Below are 21,840 nucleotides of genomic sequence, written 5' to 3'. Positions count from 1 at the left end.
AAGACAGCAGTTGTCTGTCTTGTATAATATGTCTTCACAGACATTACACTGAGTGCCATTTATTATGGGTCGTTGGGGAAAAAAATGCTTATTACGGTCTAGTGAAATCATCTCTGGCTGCAGAGGTTTGATTTGTTGAGGCAGGTCTCCTCTTTGGGATGATGCAACTTCAGAGCGAAAACTAAAGAAGTTTTAGCGCAGGTCTGCACAGCAGACAGTGTGGTGTGGGGAGAGAGGGTGGGAATTTGACGGTCCTTTATGTTCCCAGTGTCAATGTGAAATTCCCTTAAAATCTACTACAAAGCTGACATCCCTCTTACACATGTACTCTCAGGTCTTCTACAACCAACATAGAGTCAACAGCCTTTTTCCAAAATGGGATTTTCCTCTGCTGTCTTTCATAGTGAGGTAATTGGAAGTTGCCAGAGAATTAAGAGCCAGATAAGCCATATTGCTATTTTGTTGTGTTGACCCAAGTAAAAGTGGAAGGCTTGGGCATTTTGTTTTGGCTTTTCCCCATGTTCCATAATTGACCTAATCTCTTCTGATGTCCTGAACAGTCCAAAAATCCAGACAGAGCCTTGTATAATGGCTTGAAAAAAAAGGGTTTTATCTTTTTCTTGACCCATCAGCTTAAGAACTGCCTGCTTTTTAATGGATTTTCTCCCTCACTAAATTGAATGGATCGTCCCTCATTATCATTTAAATAGAAGCCTCACTCCCTGTGAACATGGAAGATTTGAATGTGGTAGTAGAGCTGTGATAATTTGAAATATTCGGAAGGTGGGGGCATGGAGGGGGAGCAGGCGGCAGAGTGCAGAATTGCTGAATGTAATTGTCATGGATTCTCAATTTTGTTGCCACAAGATGGGAAAATAGACTAATAATTGTCTTCCAACCCTAGTAGAATAGTTGCCCTAGTTAGCTGAAGCTAACACTCTAATTGTCATGGGGGCACAGAGATGAATGAGGATGTATGCAGGGCACAGCCAGGGCTAAATTGAGTGATATACTAAGGCAAAGAGCAAATTGGCAATTATTGGCCCAGCTGAAAAGGTTGGCAGGTGTGCTGCTTTCTCACGAGCCCTTAGGGGGAAATTGGAAATATAAAATATCGACCATAAATACTCACTGATTAGGAAATATGTTGCAAGAGGTGCTGGCCACTTAAGAGTCAAAACTCTCCTTTTCAAGGGATTGGCTTCAACTGCGCGTAAAAGCAGCGAGCGCTGCTACTAAGTTGTTCAGAGCTTTACTACTTGTCCCCCATCCCCCAGGCTATCTTCTCTAATTTTCCATCATCCCATATCCTCATATGTTTGTTTTTTTCTTTGACCATAATAAACGAAAAGCAGTCTTTCAGGAAACACGGAGATTTTCTTCTCTCTCAATGTTCTTTGATAAGTGTTTAGCATATTGTATAGACTAGATATAAAATTCTCTCTCTCGTAGATGAATGCAAAATAACTTCTGTGATTTCTAATTCAAACAGTTCACAGTGATCTGGTTTTCTTTGTGTGCCATCACAGGCATTATCTCTTCCTACCTTCCTACTTTCTGTATTATGCTTCCTCTCCTGGGGCAAAAGGATTAAAGCAGCAGCAGGATACAGAGCTGCAGGTCTGTTGTGTGTGCCTCAGGCTGAAGTACCTTGCCATGATCAAATGAGCCTCTGAAGTGAGAACTGGACCACAGATGTACCACAAGGTCCATATTTATGTACTTTGCAAACTTTGGCACATGTGGGATGCTTGGTCTTGGCTTTGGGCAGGGTGGTGGTGGGACAGCAGAGCTTGGCATGTGTCAGGCCAGTGCAGTCGTCAGGGATGTTACCAAGTGTGTTGAAGGAGGTTTTTGGAAAGCCTGGGAGAGAGCAACATGTGAGCTACAAATTCTTTGTGGGACATGCTGTCTCTATTCCCCATGTATAACACACTAGAATCTCATCTGCAGTTTGAAGAGCATTGCATGGCTTAGTGAAATAAAGGCAGCAAGAGGATAGTGTTAAGACCCCCTCCTCAAACCATGAGTCTTGGGAAACTGCTTTGAATATACATGCAAGGATTCTGAAACCTTTCAAGTCACATTCTTCTGGAGGCAAAAAATTCATGTCCCTTGAGCATGCTATCTACTTTTATGTTTGTGGCCCTCAAAATAACAAAAGGTTGCATGAAAACTGCTGCAGCAGAAGTTAAGACTTGCATGAAACTTCAGGTAGTGAAGCATAGATAGGAAGAAAGGAAGTCTGGAGAAGGTTTTGTGAAGTTGTCTGAGGGGTGATGATTTGAACAGGAGCAGCACTTATGCGTGTTCCCTATCTTTTGAAAATGTGAGGTCTTTTCATATTGTTCCTGGGTTGCTGGATGCAGTTCACTCATTCCATCTTTTCTTCCACTGTCTAGGGCCATCAGCTGTAGGAATCAAATTGTCTTGGTTGGAAGCTGTTATGTAGCTTATCAAGCCAGTTACAGATGTTTAGACCTTGTATAGTTTGCTGTCTTACTTAACTGGTTTTGCAGTATTTCCAAGCATAACCTCCTTTGTTTATCCGAATAATAAGTGAATTAAAGAAGGAACATATTAAAGTTTTGCATGACATCCAAAATCATTCATCATGTATTGTGATTATCTTGTCAGGTCCTGGCTTCTAATCTAACTGAACATCAGATGCACCCTGTGACCTTTGCCAAGTCAGTTGAACTCATTGTATTAACAGACAGGCGTGTGACTGTGGAAATTAATTGTGTTAAGAGACTTGGTGTTAAGGTCTGGGATATCTTCTGCCCTTGGCCCTTTTTGCCCTCCTTCCCACTTACTCCTCTCATTCCAAGACACTTGAGTTGTATAAGGGACTTGCTTGGAAAGTGAATACTAGATTTCTTCAGTATTTAAAGATGACCTGGTATTCTGTTGTTGAATGCTCTATAAATGATCTACTGGATGGGTAAATATGCATGCTTCCTTGTGCCTCGGTCCTGTCTGGCTGTAGGATTGGAGTAACTGAGAAATAATGGGAGACAGGTGCAGCTGAGGTGAGTTTTCATCATGAGTTTCATCAATGCTATAAGACATAACTGCAAATTAGTTCTCTCTGTATTATTGCTGAACTCTGCCGAGTGCTCATCAACCAAGTCAGGATTGCAGCATCAGGCCATATGGTGGTTTAGGCCTGTGATTTGGCACTAAGTAGGAGCTGGGAAGTCTGCCTCAGTTTCCTCTGCTGGGGTCTCCTCAGGTGACACTGGGCATGTCTCAGTCTTTCTCTGCCTCAGTTTCCACATTACCATGGGGGTGGTGTTGTCAGCAGTGCTGGGAAGGCTCTTCTGGGGGATGGTCCTGTGCCCATGTAGGAGTAGCTGCTTGCTGAAACTGGCTGTGTCAGCAGCTGATTTGGAGTCACTTGATGAACTTTTCCTTTGAGCTAACAGAAGTGGCACATTTCAGAAAAGCTGGAATGAACTCTTGACATGTCTGGAATATGTGAATTTGAGTCTTTTAGCTAAAAAGGAGGGGAGCGTATACTAAAACCAAGAGCTAATTCTGTTGTCATGCTGCGTCACCTCCTTTCATCTAATCCCCTTACAGTTAGTTCATATATCAGGGATACAGAGGATCCAAGTTGAAACCTGACTGACCCATTGAGAGTGGTGAATTGGCTATTACTTTGATTATTGCTGGATTTTAAAGCCCTTCCTACTGTCTTTCTAGTTTAAGAAACTGAACAGAGGGTGTCTTGATTTCTTTTGCATCATGAGAACCATGGAAAGCCATGCTTTTATTTGTACAAGAGAAATAAATTTTCCTGACAATTTAATAGACTAGATCTTTGGAAAACCTGCATGATTTTCTTTCCTAAATTGTAATTACAGTGTTTATCGGGGATAAAGGAAGAAATCTTTTAAATACTATTGCAGATTGCAGTGTAACTCAAACTCTCAAGGGCATCGGGGCGGGGGATAGTAGGGTCTTTCAACAGTGAGATTTTGTCTTTGCTGCCAGAAAGGTGTATTTTTTATATCCAGTGTAATTAACACGAGAGCTATCCCGGGGTAGAAATAATTCACTCTGTGACATAACTGAAATGTCTTGTCTGTTCTGTCTGGTTTTGGTTTTAACCTTGGGCTTAAAAGGAACAAAAAAATCTTTAGTTGTAAAAGAGCACATCATCTGCAAAGTATTATGAGCCATTTATCTCTATGCACAAATGCCATCTAGCACTGTAGTTCCACTTACGCATCGTTAAATGCACAGACCACACTCATTTTGCCCCTAACTAGTAACAGTCACCCTTAGAAACCCAGCACTGAAAGAGGCAGGAGGCCCAAAAGCCGGTGCTTAAGCCAGGCGGGAGGGTCTGTGCCCTCCCCAGGGGTCTGCTGAGGATCACTTCAAGTGGCAGCTGCAGCCAGTGGGAGCAGTGTCTGTAAGCTTGGCATGGATGTCTGCTCTAGCAACTTCAGCCCCTGCCCACTGGCTCTGCCGCCTCTGAGTGGGAAGCATGTGGGTTCATGGACATGTGGCTCTCACTTATCTCACTTGTGCAGTGTTGGGGTTTGTAGATGTGAAGGTTTTGGAAAGGCCTGATGTGGCAGCTGTTCTGCATCTGGCTGTAGAGTTGGCTAGGTGGGGTCAGGACCCTCAGTCTTTGAATGGTGTGTTTGGCTGCTTTCTTCTTTGGAGGACCAGAGCTGAGCCTGCTTGTTGCCTGGGTCGACACAGTAAGAGCTAGTTTGGGTTTTGCTCTTGGGTGGACTAAAGCTACTAGGCAGATGCTGTGCTGGTCAGTGCAGCACTAACGTGTTTGGCTTCCTGGGTACAACAGTGACCGTCATGCCTTGCAGCTTGAGGTACCTTCAGACAAGGAAAAAATTGGACAAAGTAACAAATTGACTATTTTAAGAAGAATTTTACAACAGCCCTCCATGTAAGTGCTCCTATCCCATAGGTAAGAGCCTCTGTTAAGTCATTCCAGCTGAAGATCTGCCCTAGTAACTGCTCTTGCCAGACAAGCACTCATTCATAGGCAAAGGAGGTTTCTTCAACTTTGGGCAGATGCCAAGTTAAACTTCCACTAAGATTTCTTGTATTTGCAGCCACGATTGATTACTTTTCTCATTATTTGATCTTGATACAGAGACATATGGATTGAGCTATGTTTATATCACCCCCCAAAGATTTTTTTCTTTAGGAACATCCATCACAGTTGCACGCAAACTGTTCTGCTCTGGCACTCATAGCTCATATTAGCTGGGGCTTTCAAAGTTTCTCCATGTGGCAGTTGGTGTGGATCCTCCTAAAGAGCCCGCAGTGTTCCCAGCTAACCAAGAAAGCAATGGCAATTTGCTAGATGTGCAGAAAAATGCATGCAAACAGCTCTGGAGAGTGCGGGACATGGCTGCGCCTAAACCTAATTGTTGGAAGGGATTTTATGAGTTGAATCCAAGTATTCACCAGTTACTAACTTCATGCATGCAATAAAAATTTGTGGAGAGAGGGGGGGAAGTCCCCTTTCCCCCCCCGATTTCCAGGCAATCTAATGTTATTGTTTGGAAAGGGAGGAAGAAGCTCTTAGATGTGAGAAATGCCAGAGTAAATTGCCATTCAGTTTTAATTATTTCTGATGTAACACTTTATTCAGCAACTGTTTTTATTGTTTTCTACTCAGTGGTCTTAAACCAGTGGTCTGGAGATTCCTGGGGTTCTTGGACAGCTTGGGATGCCTGAAAGTTATCTATGAAAAGCAGGTCTGTTGTTAGTGTGTTTGAGTGTGTTATCCAAGGCTCTGCTCCATCCCAGGAAAATATTTTGGGCGTGCACAAGACTCAGAGACTGAAAATAACTGTTACAGTGAGAATGCTCTGAGAGGCTGTTTCCCTGGAGAGAAGCTTCTAATGAAACCTCTTGTTTCTGGTTTTGATTATTATTTCCAATTTGTTAGACATTGTCAATCTTTGTTAAATCTGAGTTGATGGGGGAAGAGAACCGCCACCCTTTCTCCTTTCCTGCCTCTCCGAGCAGGTAATTTGCCTTCTCCTCATTTCTCTGTGTACTTTAGGTGAACTGCTTGATCAAGCTATCCAAAGTGTCAGAACAGATGATTGTGTTCAGCTGTTCAGCATACTTGTGTAGATAGCAGGATATTGTTATTAACCTTTTTTTCTATGCAAGGCTGAATTCCATGAGTTGTTTGGGTTTTTTTTAAGAAGTATTTAGACGGAGGCATAGATTTGTCTTAGTTTCTCAAAACCAGATAAATGCCACTGCCCTTCATTTCACCACTCTGTGGCTTTATTTCTGTCCAGTTTACATTAAAGAGGCTTATCAATAACTCTACTTTTTTGTAGTGTTTGAAGGCAGAGGCCAAATCAATATGCAATATGGAAAAGGTGGAAAGTTAAATGCTGTCACTGGTTTGTTATTGCTATCTCAGACACCCTGTGGAAGCTGTTCTTTCCCTGCAGAACAGAGGTCTCTTGAGCTACAGCAGGACAGAGGTGCAGGTGCTGCGTGCCAGAGATAGGGACTGTCACCCAGCCGCACACTGGCTGCAGACCTGTGTGTAAGGCCCATGAAGAGCTGTGCCACAGCTTTCCTTCTGCTGCACCCTGGTTCCTGTGCCAGCTGCTGACAGGGTTTATGGTTACACTCACTTAATTGTAGGGCTTTGCTGTTGTCTCCTCTTCGCTTTGGAAACTTTCCTCCTTGGGCACTTGGCTGGCAAATCGCCTCTCTGATGCCCAGGGCATGCACGAGCAGGCCAACAAGACAATCACATCTTCCGTTGAGAGCAGGAGTCTGGAAAGGTTTCAGCATTTATCTAGGTATCTTCTGATCAAAAGCTTTGCAGACTGGTAGTACAAAGGAGCTGTTATCTTACTGGTGGAAAATTACAAGTATTTGTAGTAGCCTGCCATCAGTGTGCATCAATCTTTGAGGGTTTTGTGCTGTTGTGCTGATTTAGTAACACTGTAACTTCAGGCACTGCTACAAAAAGACAAATAATTGTCAAGACCAGCCTGCAACAATTCCTTGGTTTTGTTCAGGCTTTGGTACCCTCTTGAACATCAGTCTTGGAAACGGGACTGCTAAGGCTCCCCAAATCTTGTTTAGTAAAATCACATAGCAAGCTCATCATGATTATAAATCACACTTGGAAATTGCCCTGCAGAGTGCTTGTTGGGTCATATGGTGTCATATGCCACCACTGTTCCTGGCTTCTTTTTAATTTCTGAAAACAAAGCAAATAGCAGCAGCTGGAGATAGAGGTGGAATTCATTTAGCTGCTTTGAGAAAGCCATTGGCAGCAGAAAACAGCCGCTCAACAGCCCTTGGGTCTGAGAGAGGGGAAAGGGATCCAAATGACTGGAGATGGTGTAATGAAAAGGAAAAGAACCAGATGATTTGGCAGCATGTGAAAGAGGTAAGGATGTGGTAGAGAAAGGAGCAGGAGGAGCTGAAATGAAGAGCAGGAGTAAACAATGTAATTTAACTTATTCAAAAGGGACAGAATGCTTATTAAAGCTCTGAGAGATGATAAATCAGAGCTTTGCTGCTATTGTTGTTCCAGATAGAGTTGTCATATGGTAATACTGCAGTGATGAAAGCTGGAGGCTCATGAATTCATACAGGGGAATGAAAGTGGGATATATGGTTACATGATTGAAAGTTGGAGTTGATGAGGCAAAATGTGCAGCCCTGATTCAGGAGAGCATCCTTACACATATGTGCTGTTCCTTGGAAGCTGAAGAAGGACTGTTCAGATCATGTACTCTGCTGCTGTGAAGACATATCCCACACTGAGAGTTTTCACCTTAGTTGGGAGGTGCTGTCAAAGCCCTGCTGTAGCTTATGAAACCCTTGTTTGATACAGCCCCAGAGCCCTCACCTGGAAATGCTTTTGCTGTTACTCCTGTGGCAGCACACAGAATGTCAGAAGATCATTTGAGGTGTTCTGGTTGTAAAGTTTTCCCCTAAGGAATATTGGGCTGGGGGAGGGAATCGCAAAATGATTCTTATCTTACATTACACAGAATCTCTTGCATTACTTACTGTGGCATATTGTTTCCTCCCACAGAGTTCTGCTCAGTCGCTTTCAGGAAGAGGCTACTCCGTAAGTCATTTTACAGCTAATTCTTTCACTTCTGTTGATGTTGATTGCAGAGGTTTACACTACCTGTTGCATATCCACTGACATGAAAGAAACGTGGAACGTAAAAACTAGGGTTAGAGCACAGGACCATCAGCACCTGGAAGGGGACAGCCCTAATCTGCAAGAGCACATGAAGAGAGTCTGGGGGCTTCTTCAGTTTAGCTTCATACTTCTAGAGAGGGTTTTTTGTTGTTTAATAGCGGACTTTAGCTACGTCACCTGCTTAGAATTAAGAGTAGGGAGAGTTTTCAACATTGGAGGGAGGTGCTTCCCTCCTCTCTTCCCTCCACCATCCAGGTTTTCGTTTGTGCGTTAAATACAAGGATCAAATTTACTGCATTTTGAGAACTGTGACCCTCACCAGTGTGAACAAAAAAAGGTCAATATTCTCTTATTTACAAGCTGTGACTTAGAAAACAAGCTCTCTTGTTTTCAGAGAAGGGTGTTGCTGGTGTTTTCTTTACAGGAGTGCTATAGGTACCAGTGTTACTGGGCCAGGACATGTCTGCATGAGTATGCGATATAACTGTGATGTTTAATTGCCCATTTCTGTTCACATGTACCTTATTTGTATGTGCAATAATGACATTTGTTCACATAGAGGTGGTATAATTTTGTGTGTACTTTGAGTACCTTTGCTGCTCAGCTGTCCCAAAGGCAGGCACGTAGACTTTATTTTATATATTGATAAGGAAACAGGAGAGGGTGTGAGTGGCTTAGTAATGTCAACATGGAAATTCCTGCAATCACATTGTATCTGACTCTCATAACAAATGTATGGTGTGTGGATGTCTGTTATCATACCCTGGTTGTTCAGCCAGTAAGTCATGTACTTGCTAGGGGAAAGACTGTAGATGAAGGCGTAATGCTAACCTCGTACGCAAGTCTGAATGAGAATGTCTCAGTCCGGCTACAGTTCCTGCCTGCTCTTACTGACAGTTGCCATTTCACCCCCTCTGATGTGATAAAGTTTGGCCTCCTAGATGGATGGTTCCAAACTCTGTTTCTTAACCTAGAGCTATAACTTCACTTTTCATAGAGCAGAACAAGGCTGGATTTTATATATTGCATAAAGTCGATGTGGAGACCTGGTACACTTTTGGTGATAATCATATGAATGATTTTTCTTTCAATATTTGTCATATGTTCAGAGTTGTGTGATGGAACCTGTGAGCTCCTACCCAGTGCTGTGTGCACAGAGAAAAATTACTTGGCAGTGCAGAATTTATGGTCTTATGTCATAGTGCCGCTGTTGCGGGCTATCATACATACTGTCAGAAATCCATAATACAAGACTACATTTGAATCATAAAGCCATTACAGGATAACAGATGACTTGGAAAGTCTTACGCTTTTAATGAAATAATGTCACAAATTTTTAGACAGTAATGACACGTCTCCGAAGTATCCTCCTATCTAAATCTTCTCAGCTTCCCAAGTGAGTATCATTGTTTAATTCATTGAGTGATGAGGAATGTTTGTTCTAGGACCAGTTGAGCGCTGCCTCCCATACACATGAACAGTTGGATTCACCTAAGTTTCTAAAGGCAGATGCTGTATCTTCTGTTTGTCTGTAAAATGCCATGCATGCCTGTGGCACCACATAAATAATAATGAATCATCTTCACAGATTTTATGGCTGAAGGCATGGTTTGGGAATTAAACAGTTTCCCACTGGCTATAACATAGGTTGCAAAATCTCAATGGAAAAAGGCCAAAGAATTCTTTTTGCAGTCTCAAGGTCAATAAATCATAGGGCTGTTTTCCTCCCTTGCTGGCTGTTAAGAAATTTACTTCTGTCTCTCAGAGAAATGATTTGGAGAAAATTTCTAGCTCCTTCTCTGTGCATGTGTGGGGACAAGGTTCTTTTCTTCAGCCAACCCATAACTTCTCAAGGGAGGTAAGAGCTTTCTGTGTGCCAAGGCAGCATTTTGAGATCATGAGCAGTGTGAGCTGGGTTGCTTTTCCTTATGGGTTGTCATTTTGCCTGTTAAACTGCCTTTTGCCTTACCATGTATGAGCTGTTGAGGCTGACCATTTCCCTTAAGACTCTGATGCTGCTCTAAATTGATTTAGCATAAGGCAGACACTATCATTTCCAGCCCTACCAGACCTCGCTGGCCCAAACCTGCATTGGAAATTGATTCTCCCAGGTGGCAGTGAGGTGTTCAAACCCACCAGTTCAAGACAAGTGGGCCCAAACCAGGGGTTGTCCATAATATCTTGTAACACTTTTCTTTCTCTCTTGAAAGCAGCTGTATATGAAACACTAAGTCAGTATTTTGGCTCTACCCCTGTTTGCATCAAATAAGTTGTTTGCCAGACATGGTGAAAGCATGATAGAAAATAGCGCTAGCAGGAGGCATGATGGAGACACCATTCTTGCACTGAGTGCTCCTCTTAATATCTGTGCAGGCTTGTGGTGTGGAAGACTGTCACTTGTGGAGTGATGATGTATATCGTTACTCGTCGAAGTTCTTGTACTGGGTTTCATAAGCAGCTGTTTAAATACCACAAACTATTCTGTGCCTGTTCCTTTTTAATTAGCCCATTTCGAATCTGCACGCTTCACCATCCACTCGCTTCAGCCGTCCTTGCAGAGATGTTTGCTTCAGAAGCATTTGTAGAAAATGCATATTTAAAGGAAATGTGCGTTTGCAAAAGGAGGTCTTAAACCCTGTAGGAGTAATCTCGTATGAAAGATCTTAGTAAAAAGTCCAGCTCATCCAGCTGGGCTGCAGAGAGAATGCAGGCAAGGCCTGTCTGTACAGCCAGGCTATCACTGAAAACCTTGGCAAATTGCACATATATAAGGTACAGACACTGGAGCTAGAATCAAAAAGAAAACTAAATTCAAATGTCTAAATAATAACTCCTGAGCATTGAATATTCCAGCAACTTCATTGACTTCAGGCTCCCTATGGAATGTTAAGTGCTTAAATAAAGACCATGCTTGAAATAACTCCATGAAATTCTGGTCTGATTGAAGTTACCACATAACCTCTGGTTAACTTCAGCTGCACCTAGATTTTTGGCACATTGTTTCACAGTATCTGCAGATATCACCAACAACATTTCTTATAAATCTATCTCCCAAAATAAAGTTTTGAGTGGCGTTTACTTTTACTTGGATAATATAAGACATACCAAAGCCTGTGCTGTTTCTGTAAGCTCCTTATCTCATCAGCAGCATATGTTTCATCTCCTTATCTTATTAAATGTATCATTCCACTGTGCTGAGAAATAGATGCTGGTTTGTTTATGAAGGTTGGTATCTTACTCCCTTTATGACTTGATGGTTACATACGTGTGATAAACTACTCCAGCCATTTGTCACACTTCCTGCACGCACAAATGAGATTAATGATTTTAGTCAGAAAGGTTGGTCTGTCCTATGAGCAGGCAAAACAGATTTTCTTTATGGTAACAGGGTGAGGCCTGTGTACCTGAAAATGCACCAATTTGCCTACAAATACACAGAGAATTAGAAAGTAGCCATATGTTGAGGTTTCTATAGATCACTGATACATACCCATCCTGTGGAGCATTTTTCAAATGCATTTCTGATAGTGAAGTCAATTTAGGACCTAACAAAGTTAGAAAGTAGTTACAATGAACATAGAATCAGTACATGCAGTTTGTTGTTAGTGGCTGAAAAGTTGCAATTGTTTATAAGGGTGAGCACATTGTATAGACAAACCCAAGCTGCAGTTGAACTCAGCTCAGTTTTGTAGAGAGCACGGACCAGGATAGAACTGGGAATATGTGGTAGCTTAAAAAAATAAACAAAAAACCTCTTCCAATAAATTATGTAGTTTATTTATAGAGCATTTGTGCAGCTGTTCCTCTGCTGAAATGGAAGGGGCTAAAATGTAGGAATGAATGAAAGAATAAACTTGAAAGCATATGGCAGATGGATAAGCCAGTGAAGCAACCTGTATCTTGGAACAAAAGTACAGGAGGATGAGATGTCTTTGTTTGGGTTTATTTGTTCTTGGAAGATTATTTTTTTAATAAAAACAGTAACACACACTTGGCAACAGCAGCAGCTGATTCTTATTCCGAGCTTCTGTAAAATATCAAAGTCTTTGCAGCCTAGTCAAATCCCTGGCAGCTCAGCAAATTCTGTTGATTTTACATCTTCCTTGTTGAGCGCCGGAAACCAGTGTCTCGGATAACTCAGACTGCAGCTCACAGATAGAGAGGAACATGCAAAGCACCATAAGGCTTGCAGAAACATTTGGGTCATCCAGAATCAACTTAGTGCTCTCTTCATCCTTCTTGCCTTCTGCTTGGTGATGTAGCCCGAGAGTGATTAACACCTCATCCAATGAAGCTGGAACCTGAGGTGGTACAGGCAAGCAGTGAGCACCCTGAGCCTCTGCCTTCACCCTAGTCTGCTCCTTCCTTGGTGTTTCTCTTGAATTATATTGTTGATTACTAGGACTGGCTTTGCAGTTGCTAATGATGATCTTTACAGCCTCCCAGGACTCCTGTCCTGTGCTGTGTGCTTGGTGTTGCTGTACAGTGGGCTGTCACCCAAAACAGCTGCCTGTGACTGCCACTCACATCTTTTTAGCTCATACCCATGAGCACTCTTGCCAGGACAGCAAGTGCTGAGCTGTAATTCACCTGATTTACAGCATGGAGGTAGTGTCCAGTGCAACGAGCTCAGGGGGAAGCAGCACAGATATGAATGACTGCAAAGTAGTGGGTAATCATCAGCCTAGGAACTGTTGACTCTTAGCAGGTTTATATACCCTTGTATACCCTACAAAGCTCTTCTTACGGCCTGTTTTAGTTCTGTGCCAGCTCAGTGCAGTTCTGTGAAACACTGAAGCAGATGGTCCCCGCTAAGGAGGCTGTTCCTATGCCAGAAATCCTCGGTGCATGCACAGGCAGGTTCTCTGTCTCAGTGTAATGGTTACAGAAGCCTGCTGAAGATCATGCCAGCAGCATTCCCCTGATCCGCTCTGTGCTTCAAGGATGCTTTTGTGGTCTTAGGCTGGGGATCAAATTGACAGTCTTGGAAAAGCACCTTCAACAGCATCTTTCCTTTACAGAGCTTAAGTCAGTACCATTTTCGATATGGAGCATGGTCCAAGACCCTCAGGTACCTATCTGTCTTTGAGATTGCAATGGAGAAACTGCTGTCCTGAAAAGGATACATTTCTACGTGAAGATCAACAAAATTATTGCTGTATTGGTTGCGAATCGAGTGTGCTTCAGCTCATGGGTGTGGAAGCAGGATCGGTGATGAGAGGCAAACCTGAATTGTAACTAATGGGATTTCTCCACTAATGAAAAATCTCTCCTCTGTAGGTAGGAAGGTAACATTTCTTAGCTGGACTGGAAAATTCATTGTATTTTAGGGCCTTTGATAAATTAGCATTTTTCCTTGCCAAAAATCAATATTGGAAACAGGGCTCTTGTTAAGAATCTAAAAATCCTTGATCTGAAGCCAAAGTTAAATGATAAAAGTTAATTTAATATGTATTTCCTACAGTAGCATGCCTGTGAGCTGGCAACATGAGCAAGACATTCTGGATGAGATTTATGAACAGGGAAGTAATAATTCCAAAATAAGTATCAATCTCATTTTGCCATGATGCCAAGTATAAAAGAGGGACTATAATTGTCTTTTTCTTCTGGACAAGAAGAAGAATAGCAGATATGTCTCCTTGAGGTGGAACAATACTCTGTCTTCTTTGAAGACAGATACTTAGAGAAAAGAAAAAGGGACTATAATGAAGTGATGTGGCCTGCAAGAGCAATGACAGCAAAAAAGATTAAAATAAAATAGATAAATAATAATATGTAATATAAAGAATTTTGAAAGGAGTTCTCCCTCTTAAGACAGCAGGAATTTCGGAGAGCCAGGCATATAATGGTGGGTGTCAATGCAAAGCACTTAACTTCTGCTGGTTTTCTTTTCATGTGTTCCTAAACAGCTTTTAAGCTTAACTTTACAAGAACTATCTCCATGCTTGAATTCATGTGGGTAAGCTGAGTTCACTGAAGAAATGAAGAGTTGCTGGCAGTGCTGTGTGCAATGGAGCCAGGCTGCTGTAAACCAACCAGGCAGCTGGCCCCTTCCAGAGGCTGCCCCATAACCCATGAACTCAAATGCTTTGGAGCAATTAGTGCACATATTATCCCAGATCTGTGGGAGCTTTTGAGGGTTTTTGAAATGTCCCATGAAAAGCGTGAGCAGAAGTACCAACATAAATAAACTACATACTTCAGCTTTACAAATACTGAAGTCTGTGAACTTCCTTACAACACGTTTTCCTTTTGAAGTTCCTTTTTTTTGAAAGTCTGTTTCTTCTTAGATGACCTCTGTTTTTAATTAGGACAGAAAGTCTGATAAGTTTTTGCTCCTCTCCACAGCTGTAAGTCAGCACAAAGGGCTCTCTCTGGCTGAATTTGTCTGCCTGAACCAATGGCCATGGCAGAGGGCTGCTGAGGGGCTCCCATCCCAGCAGCAGTGCCCCTTTGTCTCTGCAGCTGGAGCACTATGGGATGATGGTGATTTCCATACCTCCCAGCTGCAGGGGGAAGCACTGCCAGCTGACACCACGAGCCCTTTCGAGCCCCTTGGGGAATGGAGCATATGACTGCTGTGTGATTTTTGCCCACTTTTTTAATCTCCCTTGCCATAGCCCTCAACTCAGCTCAGGGTAGTGGTGGAACAGCTCTCTAATCTGACTAGAAAGACACTATTGTTACACAGATGCAGCCCCCGAAATTTCCAGTGCTCCATAGCTTTTGGGGTAGGATAACCTTGCTGTCACTGGTCTTGCATTTTAAAATGAAGAGTTGTCTTAAATCCATCTTGAATTCACCAGCCTGGAAAGGATTACATCCTGCTGAAGAGGGAAGGCAAAGGATTTGGAGAGTATCTGGTCTTTTTTTCTGGACCTTTTTGATTAAGACTGTCCTGCGGCAGTTGTGTCATAGATATGCTGTAGCTTTCTTTGTGTAATAGGGCTAGGTGTTTGCTTGTCTGTCTCAGCTGTTTTCACATTGTTATTTGCTCTGATGGCTCTCTTTCCTTACAATCCATTGCCTTCTTTTAATTCTTTTTTCCCTTTACCAAACCCAAGAAAAAGATGATTAAAGCAGACGTTGATTAGAATCAGGGCTACTTATCTGATGAGCAGGGGTTAAGTGTGGGGCCCCTTGGGGGATTTGCTTTTGATTTTTCTTTAATTCTCTGAGTCTTGGGCAGTGAGAATTGGCAGTGCTGGGGTTTTATAACAAGAGAAGGTGTTAAAATAGCTCATTTCTGAGGGCTGCCAGAGCACAGTGTTTGTTGTGCTGGGTGCTGTGGTAGGCTCATTGGGGAGGGAGGGGGGAAACAGTTTTTGTTCTTGTTTGTTCTCATATCTCAGTGTGCTCTTCCAGAAATCTGCACTCAAAACCACAGAGTGTAAGGGGAGCAGCACCAACTCTGAATGCTATTGTAGAAAAAAAAGATGAACAATATGTTTCGTTGGCCTTAATAGCAGGTAAACAAAAGAGAACAAGGAAAAGGGATTGAGTGCATCAACTTTGTGGGTGGTGTTGGCTTAGAGAACGTTGTCCATTGTCTTAAAGCATTATAAGATTTAAAATACTTAATTGTGTGTCTCAGTGGAATACCCTGTTGTAATCTCTGCTCAGTCCCAAAATGGTTTTCCCTGTGTTAAACTGCACCAAAAAAAGTTAGTCTGGAGAGGGTAAGTTATTTAGGTTACTGATAAAACTGCTCACTATACATCCTGAATGTGAGGAAGGTTACCTGTGGGTCAGTGATCCTTACTCAATTTCATCACTTGTGTTTTTTCCTCATTGTTTTTTTCTTTAACTGGGATATGTATTGAAGGCTGGAGAGACATCTTCAGTTTCTTCCCTGTCCTGACAGAAGATAAAGATGCAACTTTAATTTAACAAAACAACAGATGCAATCCTAAGTCAGATCTCACACCAAAGAAGGCTTTCGGTAACATGCTGAAGGTGTGGTGGCTCTGCTGTGAAAACTGCAAATGGGGAGAAATCTGGTGTAGGCTGAGGTTTCTCTCCTTCTCGCTTCATGTTTCAGCTTGGCTGTGATATACCTGGCTGCTAAAATGTAAATATACTGAGGCATGTAGTTGCATCTGCAGTGGAAAGGCAGCCCTCCCCCGTTCCCGAGGAGTGAGAGAACAGAGAAGTGGCACCACACCACTGACAGAGGGGAGATTTTATTAGATATTAAGAAGAAATTCTTCCCTGTGAAGGTGCTGAGGCGCTGGCACAGGGTGCCCAGAGAAGCTGTGGCTACCTCATCCCTGGCAGTGTTCAAGGCCAGATTGGATGGGGCTTGAGCAACCTGCTCAGTGGAAGGTGTCCCTGCCCGTGGCAGGGGGTTGGAACTGGGTGAGCTTTAAGGTCCCTTCCCACCCAAACCATTCTATGATTCTGTGCTTGCTTCTGTAAGAAGGTGGTTCAGGAAGGATCCCAGGGTTCATGGGCTGCCTTTCTGGGAATGGTTAAGTTCCTGCTGGAAGAGTAAAATGGCTGCTGAAGAGCCTGGATTTCTCATCTGCAGTGCTCACGTTGCTGGAAGAGGAGTGTTCAGGAGGAAGCCCTGGTCAGCCGCATGAAATGTTTCTAGCACAGGGTCAGCGTTTTTAATTCCCACCACCTTAGCATTTCAGCATTGAGTTCCTCATGCTCAGCTCCAGCCCTAGTCACCGTGACTTGCTGGTATTGTGTTAGAAAGGTGTCACTTCTCCTTTTTATAGCAAATAAGTAAGTGAAACTTAGAGTTTTCATCTTGTTGCAGAAGTACCAACTGCAATTCTAGAAAGCCAGGGAATGCAGGGCAAAGGCAGAAATGTAGGCGACTGCATTATGCATAACTTGTGCTTGAGATAGGAATCATGCAGGGTGGGAGACCTTTGCAATACCATCTGGCAACTGGTAAGGCCAAGTAGTCTCTGCTTTTTCTTCAACTCTTTGTTTTATTAAATGGCTTTAGGGAGACAATGATGTAATGCCAAAATTCAGGCAGTGCCATACCGAAAAGTTGTTTTAAAAGCCATTGATCAATGAGACTAATTTCTTGGAGACATTTTTAACTTCCAGTTCCCAATACCCAGTGTTTCAGCCTAGTTTTCAAGTGATTGTAGCTGTTCTCTCACTTTTCAGCTTATCGCAGGTCAGGAACTGAAAGGTGCTGAGGTTGAGTGAAGCAACAGTTCCTCACTCTGAGCTCTGCTTTGTTTTTGTGGGAATTGTCTGCTTCTGTAGACCTTTGGTTTCATTAAAGTTTGGTTTACTAACTTGCTTCTGGAACAGATACAACCACCAAAGCTGCTTTTTAATTAGCCCTGTGGTCCATCCGGTGTGTATGTGCTAACGTCTTGGCTGTACAATGCACTTCCAATGAAAGGAAGCAGTCTGCCATAGATTCTTGTAACCTTAGGGTCAGTTTTGAGCTCAAAATTGCTTTTGATTATGGTGTTAGTATGTGTCTCAGAAAAAAATCAAGAAATCCAGCAAGCACTGGTGGTTCTTACATGGTGCTGCTTAGTGACATGCTCAAATGGGATCACACCTAGATTTTAATGGAATTAACTGCTTTAATTATTTACTACTGTGCTACTGGTTGTGAATATTCAGAGTTTTGCAACCAGGATGATGGAAAATCAGCACACAGTTCCATGACTGTGGACACACCTGCAGTGGTTTCTACAGGAATGTAGCCTGATTCATAGAATCATAGAATAGTTAGGGTTGGAAAGGACCTTAAGATCATCCATTTCCAACCCCCCTGCCATGGGCAGGAACACCTCACACTAAGCCATATCACCCAAGGCCTCGTCCAACCTGGTCTTGAACACTGCCAGGGATGGAGCATTCACAACCTCCCTGGGCAACCCATTCCAGTGCCTCACCACCCTAACAGGACAGAATTTCCTCCTTATATCCAATCTAAACTTCCCCTGTTTAAGTTTTAACCCGTTACCCCTTGTCCTGTCACTACAGTCTCTAATGAAGAGTCCCTCCCCAGCATCCCTATAGGCCCCCTTCAGATGCTGGAAGGCTGCTATGAGGTCTCCACGCAGCCTTCTCTTCTCCAGGCTGAACAGCCCCAACTTCCTCAGCCTCTCTTCATACAGGAGGTGCTCCAGTCCCTGATCATCCTCTTGGCCCTTCTCTGGACTTGTTCCAACAGTTCCATGTCCTTTTTATGTTGAGGATACCAGAACTGCACACAGTACTCCAGGTGAGGTCTCACAAGAGCAAAGGGGTGGGATCACCTCCTTCGACCTGCTGGTCACGCTCCTTTTGATGCAGCCCAGGATACCTTTACTGTCTGCATTTCATCCCTGTGCTATATGATGGATAAGACCTTGTGTGCCTGAACACTTAGGGCCTAGATCTGTAGTACTGTGAGGAATTTTCTTGTCTGATTAATTCAGCACATGTTCTCCAGAAAGCCTCATGACATTGGCAGGCTTTGAGAAACATGTTAGGGCTGTGTAGATGCTATGTGTTTGCAAACCTCAGTTCTGTTGGAACTTGGCTATCTGTAAGCAGCAAGAAGTTTTTTGGTTTGGTTCAGGAGCTGTTAGTGTGGTTCTGGAGTCTTCTGTACATGGTCATGCTCGATGCTGGAATGGTTCACACTACCCTTGAAACTGGCTAACCAAAGCAGGATGATGGACATGACGTAGCAGTTGGGGTGCTATAGGTGAAGGATGGTATAGACTGCTTAGTAGCGTGTGCTTTTAACTCATGCAGCATCATACTCAGAGCAGTTGGTAATTACCAAAGGAGAAATGGTTACAGTGGTGGCAGTGAGAGACATTTCTGACTGGCTTCACTAGGTGAGGACTAGGACCACAGGCTCTGGGAGCAGAAGTGTGAGCAGCTGAGAAGCTAAACTTAATGCAATACTTGTAATGAACCAGAGATTCAAAATCACTTATTTAAAAGACTTTCCTCTGTAAGCATTCTTTGTAGCAAAATACAAGAAGTTGTTAGCACAAGCATGATAGTAAGGCTCGTGATCAAAGTTAGATAAAACCTCCCCTTGCAGAAGATATTCTCCCCACTGTATTTATGATGTTCTTCTAAAGCTGCTTAATAGCATTTAGGCCAAGTGGCACACTGGTTTAAGAGACAAAGAGCTTGAAGCATGAAGATCAGGATATCGCGGTGAAGATGCCCAAGGCCACTAGGCACAGTGTAACTGGCAGGCATTGAGCTGTAACAGGTGGAGGGTGGTCACAGACTTGTAAGCATCTTTCCCTCCCATATTCAGACTTCCTGTGCTCTGAAGAGCTCTAATTCATCTCATTTCTAGAGAGCCAGGAAAGAGGGCAGGAGAGAGTAGTAAATGGTCCCTTGAAAACAAGAGTCAGTAACGCACACCACGTGAGGACCTAGACAGCCTGTTTAACTGCAGCCAGTTTCCTGCTGAAGATTCATTTTGAAGAGATTGTGAGAGCACTCAAACAGGAAGCTGCAAATTCACCAAACAGTTTTGGTATCAGTGTGTTATCTGTGGTCATTCCCCTCCCCAGCTTGCGGCTGGCTTCTGGTTAGCAGAGAAAGACACTTTGAGCTGAGCTGGCATCAGTTCCCACCTACTTAATCAGTTAAGTTGTGAGCTGTGTGGTTAGCTCGAATCCCCTGGTTGTCTTGTGGATTGCCAGTGACAGGAAGGAGATGCATTGAGTGGTTCAGACAGGAATAGCTTGGTTATCTGATGGTCACCCCAGAGACTGATAAAATTATGTTAGCTCTTTTCTGAGAAGATATCAAAGCAGCAGAATCTGTTGGTTCTAACCACCTGAGGAGTTTTTACAACGTCAAGGGAAATTTTGCTTATCTTAAAAGCCTCAGAACTGTTAACCTCTCTTCACTGCTGCAGACCACAGCAGGGCCTTAGACTTTCGGTGCACGGAATGAAGCCTACAGACCATTGCGTGCAAAGCTGTAAAATCTTACTGAGGAAATGGTATAGTTCAGATCTTCCAAACTTACTTTAGTGCTTCAAATTCAGAGGTGAGCAACTTAAAACATATCAGAAGAACCAGTGTTTTCTAAGGGAGTTTTCCCTCCATATTTTTAGGGAACTCAGCCTCTTTTCAGGCTGACACATTGTCAGGAGTTAGGGGTGCAAAGTGAAAAGACACTTTTTAAAGCATAGCCTGTTTGATGAGCCTGAACTAATCTGAAGCCAAAATGATGGTGACTGTGGCATGGGCTTGCAAGGGTTAAACCAGAGAAGGTGGTCACATCCTTGGGACCACTTAGGGTTTGGTTTTATCATATGTTTTATCATATATTTGATGAGCAAACCTCAGGGTTAGAAGGGACAAGTTTCAGTAAGAGACCTTGAACAAATGAGATTTTAAATTAGTATTCTCAAAGTGGCCTTGGGCAGGTTGATTTGAGCCTCAGTGCCTGAGTTTCTCTAGCTTTAAAATGGGGTATGGTACTCATCTCCTTTGTACAATGAGATGCACAGATTGAATTTTACAGAGTGTTTACTAAAACAGGCAAGTTAGTTCTGAATAAAGGGTCCTCCTAATTTTTGTGTTTTGTGCCTAAAGCATAAGGAGCTCTGCTGTTTGTCCTGTGTCCCTATCTGACTACCCCTCTCTTCAGCTCCTGTCCTCAGGTGCAGCCCCATTCCCTATGCTGTAGGTGCACACCATGGCAGCAGCTGATACCCTGCTGAGCATCCATGGGGAAGGCCAAGTGCCTGCCACTGGAGCGAGGGGCTGGGATGTCTTACACCAATGGGGCAGAGGCTCCCATGGCCCAGAGCCCTTGTACCCACTGAGGCCATGATCTAGACCCTTCCTTGCTGGCAGCCTTAGAATAAAGGCAAAGGTGGGCTCAGCAGCAGGGCTCTGGCAGCACAGCCTCACCCTGTACCTGCACGTCGTCAAAACTTCCTACTGAATTCACACAGTCTGGTGTATAATTTGTAGCTGTAATGAGTCCCATAGTGAAATCCTCTTGTCTGTTGGTTTTGTTCAGGTTTTGAAATAAAGCCGATGTGTTTGTAAGGGCATGTGTCTGTACAGGAGGCATGTAGGATGCTTTTGTCTGCTGATGTTGCTTGGCTCAGCCTCTGTCAATGACAACCATAACAATCAGTGCATTTTTGACTCAAAGCTATTTCCTTTCCTGGTGCAGATTATGTCTGGTATGCATAATGTGTTAATTTAACAAAGCAGTTCTTTTGATACAGCTTTAATTTTTTAACAACAGCTCGGGGGCAATGATGTACAGATTATATAGTGTCAGTTTCCCAATTAAAGTTTTACAGGAAAATACTCTGGTTTTGCTTTAAGCCTGTGTTGAATCTTCCTTCTGGCACTTGTGCAAATGGAAACTGTGCTATTGCAAAGCATCCATTTGAAACCTTGAAATATTTATTGAGGCTGCATTGAATACTGAAGCAGGAATCTTCCTGTAGGCTTGTTGATGTCTGTCATACGCATATATTTTGTAATTAAATGTCTGGAAGCTTGTGTGTGTGCGTGTGTGGTTGGTTTCTTGTGGGTTTTCTTTGCAGGTTTTGTTGTTGTTACACTGTTTTTCCTGATAAATGCATTTAACACATCCCTTTTAAGAGTTCCTATGAAATCTTATCCAAGGCAAGACCATATCTTTGATGTATAGCGATGAAGCTCCTACTA

General features: G+C 43.0%; 1 protein-coding gene across 23 annotated transcripts in view; it reads left to right on the top strand.

Annotated features, from left to right (window-relative positions):
* Positions 1–21,840, top strand: part of FBRSL1 (fibrosin like 1) — a 533,144-nt gene that overhangs the window by 238,655 nt on the left and 272,649 nt on the right. For 18 of the 23 annotated variants that reach the window (XM_057414883.1, XM_057414875.1, XM_057414892.1 and 15 more), the window contains one exon: positions 8,075–8,110. The exons of the other annotated variants lie outside the window; for them this stretch is intronic. In XM_057414883.1, the coding sequence (XP_057270866.1) occupies positions 8,075–8,110 (36 nt within the window). The remainder of the gene's footprint in view (positions 1–8,074; positions 8,111–21,840) is intronic. 23 annotated transcript variants of the gene reach the window in all.

The sequence above is a fragment of the Pezoporus wallicus genome, unplaced genomic scaffold, assembly GCF_028554395.1.
Source record: "Pezoporus wallicus isolate ANWC-B61680 ecotype Strahan unplaced genomic scaffold, APGP_CSIRO_Pwel_v1 contig_8047, whole genome shotgun sequence".
In the NCBI taxonomy this organism is placed as follows: domain Eukaryota; kingdom Metazoa; phylum Chordata; class Aves; order Psittaciformes; family Psittacidae; genus Pezoporus; species Pezoporus wallicus.
Note: the sequence above shows the minus strand (reverse complement) of the source record. Positions and strands in the feature narration are given on the sequence as shown.